Source organism: Atractosteus spatula, chromosome 20, assembly GCF_055471065.1.
Source record: "Atractosteus spatula isolate fAtrSpa1 chromosome 20, fAtrSpa1.hap1, whole genome shotgun sequence".
NCBI lineage: Eukaryota > Metazoa > Chordata > Actinopteri > Semionotiformes > Lepisosteidae > Atractosteus > Atractosteus spatula.
Window position 1 is genome coordinate 12,865,156 of NC_142725.1, and position 10,213 is coordinate 12,875,368.

Here is a 10,213-nt window from a genome sequence, read left to right on the forward strand (position 1 = left end):
GGGCGCTTATTTTAAAAGACATTTATTTGCTAGAGGAAAATATCAGGACTAAAAGGATAGGCAAATAATGCTGCAAGTGAGGATGTTTGATGCTGGCAGACTGCGGATGTGTAAGGCAAGATGAGCGTTGCAAAGGTTTCTTCTCTACCCCTACTGGCAGGGGGCGCTGTGTCAGAGTGGCGCTCGGAGACATGGTGAGCGAGGTATGCAGAGAGTTTTGAAGGGGTTAAGAAGAGGTTGTTATTGGGAATCGTCTTTCTTCTGAAAGATAAAGACACTGGCATGAGATAATAAAAAGAGAAAGCTGGACATGCCACAACAAAACACTAGATACACAATGGAGCATACAGAAATATCCAAATATATAGAAACTAATCCTGGCATATAATGCAGGGCCTGATGGGCACACTCACATGAAAGATCAGTATTTATGCAACAGGCATGGAAGCACAGTGGGGGGAAAAGTGGACAAAATTAACTTTTATGTCTGTGTTTTTCGTTTTTACCTTACAAGATACTAAAACCAATGCATACATAAACCAGGTAAGGGCTGAGATTAGCTCCGGTCTGCAGGGGAAAGTACGATGACATCTGCCGAGACAAACTGTAAAACATGCACGGTTAGAAAGCAGCTACAGAAGACGAGAGGCAGGGATTGACAGCATCCGCGCTCCCTCTCTCTACACAGGGCTGAATCTCCAGAGGAGCTGGCGCCGATAATAACACAAGCGCCAGGGCTGCAGGCGAGACACGGAGGAATACGCTTCTTCATCTGCGGGAGATGGGGAATAAAGACTGAAAACGACTGAGCTTGGGGAGAGGCAGTTAGTTGTGGTGGTGTGTTGCAGACACAAGATAGTCCATATTAATGGAATATAGAAAACAACTGCCGAGGGTTGGGAGTCATGGCAACAAGGACTTTTAGTGGAGAACAGACTTGTAAGCATATGAACTATATCTTGGCTCTTTTCAAAGTTGCCTCTGATGTTTTGATCCTCTCTCTCCGCATTTTTATTAGTCAGTCTGCTGTGTCCATTAAGTTTGGATGTCAGACTCTCTTTCCATTAAAAAAAGCAGCAGTACTCTTTCATTGATGGAGGAGGTTGTGTAACACACTTTGTGTGTTCGCACGTATTTGCCTTGCTGTTTTTTTTTAGGATTCAAAACTTTTTGCTGGTATCTCCCTCTACTGGTAATTGTGATCAAGTGCAAGTACAGAACATAATATTTCGCTTATTACCCACAAAAGGATGCATCGTCAGGTGTGTTAACTCTAGGCGGCATGCTCCTGTGTACTACAACCAGGAAAAGTATTGCATTTTTATTAGAGGCATTTAATTTTTTAGGTAGTGTAATAAAAATACTTTTATTGAAATGGATCTTGTAATGGATATACGCATAGTGATACGACTGTATGTGAATTATATAGGGGATAGGTGTACTACAAACCGATAGGTGTACGTTCACGAAACAGAAATGAAAAAATACCCTTCTACTGTACATTCGACACAGTGACTGGCATTGCCAAAAACAGTTTGAGCGTCGTTGCAATAGCAATAACACTAACGAGAAATAGTATTTTTTTTAAAAAAACGTACGCCTAAACAATGTATCCCCATTAGCACTGAGATTTCCGAAGGGCACAAAAAAGAAATTTGATGTACAACGTTCATTGCGGAGAATCGAGCTTTCAGTTGAGTGATAAACTCAATAAATACATAACACTGATGCCTAGAACTGCTCTTCGGGATTAATCTTTAATCTTCACGTAATTCCTTAAAATGTAGATGTGTGCACTCATTTCCCCCAACCTCCTACAAGCGTAAACGCGATAGCTTGCGTTTCTTTGAACTGTTTCCTAAATTGTGTTGAAGGGTGCAACGAAAAACAACATTTTTGCAGCTAGAATAAGGAGTTGAAGAATGACGATCTATTGCTGTGCGGCAACCAGCCGCTAGGCGGCAGCAAAGAACAAGGCAGCCCCTGCAGAAGGCGGCTGTCGCCGAGAAGCCGGTTGAATAATGTGAAAATCTCGCGATGCTGCAGGAGGGTCTTCGGTTTTCAACATGGCAGGTAGTAAGTTCGTGCTGGAGGGGCGAGTAAGTCTGATAAGCTTCGTTTTAGGACTCTGTGTTGTGTTAATACCCTTGTTTGCGGAGGCGGGGGCGCACGTTGAATGGGCACAAGACGTCCTAAATGGGCTGAACGGTAAAATAGCGATAGTGGTTTACATTGCAGTTGTGAATGGCTTGCTGCTAATCCTGTACAAGGGACCCCTGTATAAGGTAAGACTACTTACTCTCCCCGTGCTGTCATATGTGCATGTACAGTACGTGCAGTGCATTGTAGATATTTAGTATATTCTGGTGGTTTGTAACGGATTTTATTGACTTTTTCTGCTGCATGAAACAGAATAGCTCGTTTGCTCGTGTGTGTCTGTGGGTGAATGCTGCAAACACGAGTTCGTCTCTTCTGTACTCCTTGTGTACACTTCAGTATCTGGGTCAGACATCTGCTTCTGTCTGGCCGGGAATCTCTCTTAAAGCTGGCTACAGTCCTTATATTTAGCTGCCGATTACACCATCTCTTCTCTAAACCTGAATCAGATTAAACATTTAAGCATAATACACGTGTAATTGATCAACAACTCCAATTAGTATTTCATTTTACTTGTTGGCAGTTGGTCCTAACTGGATTCTTAAAATATTACATTTCCTCAGTTTTATATATTGGTCTTCTTTCTGACTGAGAATGCGTCACGTGTAGCTACTGGCCGATTTTATCGACGTTTAAATGAAGGGGGCTTTCAGTGTAAATATTATATTACGCGGCCCTGCGAGGTTCTGCTTTAGAGACAATTCCCTGCACAGTAATGTGTAAACCTGATCGCTGCCAATGCAGGAGAGAATATTAATTGTTCTGTCTCCAACGAGAATTGTAGTTGCCTAATAACGGCTATCCGGGCATCTTCCAGCTTCCTCTTCAAATCTGAAATTAACATTCGTTTTGCCTTTCAATGCAGATGATATACACTAACCTGTCTGGCATCAGTGCAATGCAATAGAAGTTACCAGAGCGTTTGTATAGAGGAGGTGAAGTTCAGTTTAGAAACAGACATGTTGCAAAGAGGAAGTGGTTTTTGAAAAGCAGTGGCACTGCAGTACAATCTCTAAACTATCAGCTTATTGTTTATTGAATATTATTAGTGAATAGTATTAGTTTATTGAAGCATTTATTAAGGAAGCCTTTATATCACCACATAAGGCAATTGCAGTTGCATGGTCATGCGTATATATATATACACACAGCAGGGAATTTTTCTGAAGCACTTTGAATAAAGTGTCTTGATGAGGGGTGCTACTTCAGCATCCCACCAGGATTTGAACCTGCAACCTTCCAAGAACAGGTCCCCAACCTTAAAGATTGCTCCAGGCTGCTGCAGGTGTTTCTGAGGCGGATGGCCTGTCTGAAAACAGGAGAGAGATCCATTTGAAGGAAAGTGTTTGGATTCTTCCACAAGCCTGCAATGGCTTCTCCCTTGTCCGTGTGTCCAGTCCTCAGCCTGTCCTCTCTGGTTCCCAGGTCGCGGTGCGAGCTGGTTTCCTGGGCTTTGCCTTCGGTTGTGGCTTGCTGGTGAGCTTTAGCCAGACATCCTGGAGATATTTTGGCTGGTAAGTGGTTGTCATGTCATTGATATGATCAAGTCTGTTATTCCCACTGGCGCAAGCTCCTGTACGGTAGCCTAAGGCCTCTCATGAGATTTACAACTGGATAGAAACACTAGTGTTTGTTTTCTTTGTAAAGCACTGAGCACATCAAATAAAAATGTTGGCAATGGATGTATTTCAATTAATAAAAACAATAAAATCTGACGACAGAATTTTATTTCAAATCTGCCTGTCCTTCACAGTGACCAAGACCTGTGCTTTATCCTATCTATCCTGTCCTGGCCACAAAGTAAATTATCTCCTCGCATGATTGTATATATTAGCATGAGCTGCTGTAATTACAGTTGTACCAGACACGGGCAATAATTATATTTTAAAGTATCACCAGTAAATTATCATCTGTCAGTGGTATGGTGTGGCCTCACAAGTAATATAATGTTCCAGGTGCGATAGTGGAAATTAAGTTTAGGAATATTGAGAATGTCTGAGAGAGGCTGAGCTAGAGCTCTCTACCGTCAATTCCTGCCAGGATGAGGCCACTGTGCACTTCTGGAAAAACCTAAACACTGAGATAGGTTTGGTTTATAATATTATAATAATGACCTTTGGCTGTGGGCCGCCAGTGTGGCATGATATGTTTCTAATAACGTACTATGCGTGTGCTGTGGGATGTGAAAGCTTGTGGGAACTGCTGTAAGAGATACTTTAAGAAATAGATGGAAATCTCGGATCATTAATCTGCTACCAGCCTAGTGAGCCAAGTGTCGTCCTTTGGTAGGTTCTTGTAATCATGGCTTATGCCTTTCAAAGGGGAAATGTGAGGGATTCTGAGAAGCAGGACACTTGAGTGTGCAATGGGCCTTTCACTGCTGTCCTGTCTCTGCGCTTCACAGGTACATGTGCTCCCTCTCCTTCTTCCACTACTCGGAGTACCTGGTGACGGCCATCATCAACCCCCGCAGCCTCTCCCTGGACTCCTTCCTGATCAACCACAGCCTGGAATACACCGTGGCTGCCGTCTCCTCCTGGGTGGAGTTCACCCTGGAGAGGCTGCTGGTTCCAGGTCTGTCCACACGCTCTGGCCTGTTGGCTGGCAGACCTGAGTTCAGATCCATTGATGAAGGTTGTTCGGAGAGTCTTAGGATTGCCTTCATTCAGTGCTGCTCACAGTTTGAAGAGTACATTGTCTTCCTTTAACAGCTTTCACAAATGCATTTGAATCCAAGTCTCGTCTTTGTGGTGTCATTTAATATTGAAACTTCAGCTTCAGTCCTGTTACCTCATTTAACACTTTCTCAAAAGTCTTCAGCCTTGAGTGATTAATGAGACCTATAAAACTACCTGGAGTCAAAGGTCAAATCCTCGGTTTTCCAGTCCTGTTTCTTCTGCTTTTCCCTCCAGCTGGACTTTGTTACTTTAGCTCATTGGAGCCCTATCTCTTAAATAGTGGAACGAGGTTAGATGTTAGCATGAAACCTGCTGGCTTTCAGCTCTCCTCTCAGTTAGATTTGTTTCAATGGCTAAGTTCCAGATAACCGATTGACACACTAACATTCGCATTCCATCTTGTGTGCATATCAGTTGATATTCATTGATAAGTCTTTAAAAGTTTGAAACATCATTGTTCATTCACTTGGAATGAAAGCCAGAGGATACTGGGATACGCATGGAAGAGTTGTGGTAAGGCTGTCATACTTCAGTCCTTAGAGGTGCCTCACAGTCTAGTTCATAAAGCACTTCTTTGAGACATGACGAAAAAACTTCTAATGTAGTATAATCAAGATTTTTAAACTGTCCATAAGGAGCTATTAAATTAGCTATGCATTAAGTCTAAACTTTGCATTCTGTGAAATCATTGACTTACAACATATGTCCTGCAGAAATGCAGGTATCTGGGGCTGTAGCTGTGCTGCTCTAAAAGGAGCTTGACTAACAAAAGGAGACAGGTACTTTGTTTCAACAGACACTAGAAATCTAAAATCGTGAATTTGTCACACTACTATTGTAAAATGTATCATTTTCATATAAGAAAGTACTGTAGGTCTATCTACATCTCCAGTGCTAAAAGAACATGGAGAAAGGTATTTAAATGGTGCATGTAAGCCAGTAATGAGCTGGAATTGAAATCTGCTGACACAGCTGCCTTCCAGGGCTGGAGCCGTGCGCCTCATTTTAATCCAGTAGTAAACATTGTCAAAATATGTCCTCTCAGAACCTCAGGTTTTAGTTTTATAATTCAGATTATAAAAATATTTTGTACAACGCTGGGGTTAAGGTTCCTGGTTTGAAGTGTCTAATCAAGTAAGCTTCGTATAGGGAATTGGATCTTAACCTCCATGTTTTTTTTAAAGAGGATTGTCACAGCATAAAAAAGTGTGTAGTTAGGTGCCGCTTCAATCAGAACCAGGACTACTTCTAACGAAACCATGCGGGTTTTTACTTCCTGAATTGCTTTTTAATTGAGATTTCTCAAAATAGGGAGTGATAGGTGTTAGGACAGTTTCTGGATTTGTTTTTATTGCCTTTATTGAATCTTTTCTGTTTTGATCTATCACATATCAAACATATGCAACTCCCAGTCTCGGCAGCTTTACTCAAGTGATGAAGACGTGGTGTTTGAGGGCCCTCTCCACTGTGCCCTGTCCTTTGTCTTGCTTCCTTCAGAAATGAAACAGCTGGGCTGGCTGAGCCTGCTGGGACTGCTGATGGTCCTTTTCGGGGATTGCCTGCGCAAATCTGCCATGCTGACCGCTGGCTCCAACTTCAACCACATTGTCCAGAATGAGAAGTCCCAGAGTCACGTCCTGGTGACCACTGGGGTCTACTCCTTCTTCCGACACCCCTCCTACGTGGGCTGGTTTTACTGGAGCATCGGCACGCAGGTAAGCCCTCCTCCTGCAGCACAGTCGGGCTGTCCTCCAGCGACTCCAGCCCTGCACTGGGTCGGCAGCTTAGTGCAGGATTAATTGATCATTTTGCCCTGTCCGAGCAGACAGACAGTCCAGGTGTCAGTGAGGAAGCTGGGAAGTTGCACTGTGTTAGAGGGTGGTGGGGAGGTTTAACCTATCCTTAATAAAGCAGTGCTGTTGTTTAGTTACTGTCCTTTACATATGGTTTTCTCAGTGTGCATATAGACCTAAACGGCCTAATTTATTGCTGGAAAGTTTGTACTGATGCAGTACTAAGTACTCATACATTTTTCATTGCGGCCATGGCATCCTGAAAACTCATCAGCGCGTGTTACGTTGCCAAAGTTTATGTTCGCTTTAACAGTGACGCATTGTAAGGAATGTCAACCTGTTATTGCAAGAGCTCTTAGAGGAAATATTTCATGCGCGAGTGTGCTTCCATTTGTTATGTTGTCCTACATAAATCTTTATTTGGCTTTTCAACACAGCCATCGAAATAGACCACTCTGTGTTCTCCTGTAACAGCAAACTCTGCTGCATCCCTAATTTCCAATCCTGCAGGCTTTATAGGTCTATATCATCTGTCATGTGCTTACAGACCTGGGCAGAGGGATACTTTTTCAGATAAATGAGTAATTCAGTAATAAACAAGGCCAGGACGCAAAGCAAGCCTGGAGGACCCCTGGGTTCCCTGTCTGGGGCTCTGATCACGCACAGATCCCTCCGTCCTCGTGCCCCCCTGAGCTGTGCTCGCTCGTGTCTTGCAGGTGATGTTGTGTAACCCGGTGTGTGTCCTGGGCTACACGCTGGCCTCCTGGAGGTTTTTCAGGGAGCGGATCGAGGAGGAGGAGATCTCGCTCATCCATTTCTTCGGGGAGGACTACCTGGAGTACAAACGCAAGGTGCCCACGGGCCTGCCTTTCATTCCAGGAATCAGGGTGGAGGCGTAAAAAAAAAAGAGGAAACGCAAAGACTACAGACTGGAGCTGCGAGAGGAAAGCAGCAGCAGCAGCAGCAGCAGCCTAGTAACTCTGCGCCTCGCTTCTCCGCTGATCACCCAGCGAGCAGAGGGACCCCTGAGCTCATCCGAGACCCCCCCCCCCCCCCCACCCATGGCACATCAAAGCACGGGGGCGGCCAGACTCTGACACGGCCACACTGCACCTCTGGGCATCACACCAAACCCTCTCCATGAGCGACTCCTTTCTTTTCCAGTGTAACTCTTTAGCAATTAGAATTTCAGGACCGGAGGCACTGTTGATTACCTTTTGTGTGCTTTTTTTTCCAGTTTCTCACCCTTGTTCTTCCTCCTGATGCACTGAACCTCATGATCTCCCCCCCCTCCCCCTGCCCAATCCTCTCCTTTCACCAGCGGGAAATGTGCCCTTCAGGTCTTCCCCAGCTGTTCTTAGATTTAAGTACAGTCATGCTAGCCAAGTCTGTCACCTGCCTGTTTACGGTTAGATGCATGTAGGGCTTGTTCTTTGTGACTGATGATTGGGTCCGTGGTCCAGTCCCTGGTAGTCCATGTACTTCTGGAAAAAAACTTCACATCAGGTTACAGTTTTACAATAATGTTGTACAATAGTACAACAGAAAAACAGAAGAGATTGCTGTTGTCTGTTTTGCTCTGTATTTATGGATGAGCAACCCCAGCAGGTCTGTGCGTGCTGATCCTTGAAAATAGTTAAATATTTGAATTTGGTGTGTAAGTTTTGTCAAATGGCTTGAGCTCTGTCAAATCGAAGGTGACTTGTAAATTGAAAGACACTGTACCAGATATTAGGTTAAAACATGGGCATATGTTTTAGTATTAATGACTAATAGGCTTATTTTTAGCCAAACATGACCAAATTACAGTCTTTCTGTTATAGTGCCCCTTTCTCTTCCTCCTGCTTAAATTGCATTTTTTATTTCTAGTGCATAAGGCTTTGATTTGCCTTAAAATATAACATACATCGCAATCATAGACAATCAAAGTAAACTTTTTCCCATATCCTCTCTTTATATCACAGTGACTTTTCTTTAAAAAATGTCCCAGCTAGTGAGGGGACTGAAAGTTTGGAAACCTATGGGAAGAAATGTGTTTGCTTTGTGAAAATATGCCGATCTGTGCGAGACCCTGGACTATTTTGCCCAAGCTGAGATCGGGTAACATCCCTGCGACCTACACATGGCATGTTGGAAACTCCTGAATCTGGCTGGTACCCGGTACTATTTTAATAGTTCTCATTCCTGTTATGTCTCAGTATGGCTGCTGAGGTGATGTTCCCCACTGCTGAGAACAGTAGTAAATAAGATCCTAGTTGCCGATTACAATTTAGTTTTTTTTGTTATTTGGTCAAGATCTACTTCTTGATTAAGACTGAAGTGTCTTTTCTATGGATCTGTGTCTCACTGTACTTGCAGTGGGCCCCTGTTTCATTTCTTGGGGATAATATAAAGGAAGGACCCAAATGCACACAATTGGTGGGGACTTCCCATTGACTTTCACAGTGTTTTCATTTCCTCTCTCCACTCCACTCAAATGAAGGTCTGCACAGTATGAAATTTGACCCAAATGTTCTCTTCCTTCGTAGGGATGTGCTCATGTCGTACGTTCACTGGGGTTTTCTCAAATTGTCCTCGCATTAATTGGAATATACTGTAATGTTTGCTCACATGTCTACAGTCTTTTCAGCTCTAATACTGCAGGATTGTGGGATATTGCCCTTCTTTCCTAACATATGAGATGCCAAAGCTTCTTCCCTCACCGCTCAGGGCATGTGCTTGTTTCTCGAGAAGCTGGAGCTTCTCACAGAGTCAAGGAGAACCACTGAGGTGTCTGTTCCAGGTCCAGATTGGACAGTAGTCACCGATATTGGTACCACTTAAGGGGCTGCAAATTGCACTTTATAAGTCAGTAAAGTCACATTTTATTTAATAACCTCGCAGTTGATCAATCTGAGTTCAGGTTTATGGTAGATTGTTGGCACTGTTAATGTTTACTCCTAATATATAATTCCTAATAAATGAAAATTGCAGCCCCTGTGTTTAAGATCTCTTTACTTCCTCTCTTCCCCATTTCCTTGCTATTTGTAATTAAATCTCATGGGCCAGAGCCCTAAAGTCTTAGCATGTCTGGTTGTGAATTGATCAATTTGAAAGGCATGGTACTTGTGACCACATGGAGCTCTGAAACCACTGCAAACCAATACAAACGATTTCTCTTTCTCTTCCCAGACAATGCAATCTTGACTCCTGTGAATCCACTCCTGAATCCTGTGCCTTTTCAAAGAACCGAGGCAATTTCAGGTTGCCTCTGGATCTGAAAAGACACATTTGGTCCCAGAGTTACCTATTATAGGAAGAATCCCTCATTCCTTTTTACGACCTGGAGGTTGATTGTAAATATTTACTGGACTGGGAGGAGTTGTTTTTATATACAGTATTGTATTTTAGTATTGAAGATTCTTGTGAGGCAGGAAGGGAGGGGGTACAAATAAACCTGCTGGAATTATTAAGATCTCCGTGTTCATTTTTTGATGCTTTTTCGTCATTCTAACAGTGCTGAGGAAGCCATTTAAAATGTTTTGGTGCTATGTGATAGTTGAGCCTGTTACCGCCTCTACAGTGATCTCTGGAAACAATGTAAAG

General features: G+C 43.2%; 1 protein-coding gene across 1 annotated transcript; it reads left to right on the forward strand.

The window, feature by feature from the left end:
- Positions 1–2,041: 2,041 nt before the first annotated feature.
- On the forward strand, positions 2,042–10,076 carry icmt (isoprenylcysteine carboxyl methyltransferase). Its single transcript, XM_088937979.1, has 5 exons — positions 2,042–2,285; positions 3,583–3,671; positions 4,562–4,731; positions 6,333–6,550; positions 7,345–10,076. The coding sequence occupies exons 1-5, from the start codon at positions 2,067–2,069 to the stop codon at positions 7,525–7,527; spliced, it is 879 nt and encodes a 292-aa protein (XP_088794105.1). The 5' UTR covers positions 2,042–2,066; the 3' UTR covers positions 7,528–10,076.
- The last annotated feature ends 137 nt before the right edge of the window (positions 10,077–10,213 follow it).

Excerpts from the sequence above, each read along its gene's own strand:
- icmt (XM_088937979.1), top strand. The coding sequence starts at position 2,067 with ATGGCAGGTAGTAAGTTCGTGCTGGAGGGGCGAGTAAGTCTGATAAGC. Across the intron at positions 3,672-4,561 it reads TCCTGGAGATATTTTGGCTG|GTACATGTGCTCCCTCTCCT; the intron begins GTAAGTGGTTGT and ends TGCGCTTCACAG. Across the intron at positions 4,732-6,332 it reads GGAGAGGCTGCTGGTTCCAG|AAATGAAACAGCTGGGCTGG; the intron begins GTCTGTCCACAC and ends TGCTTCCTTCAG.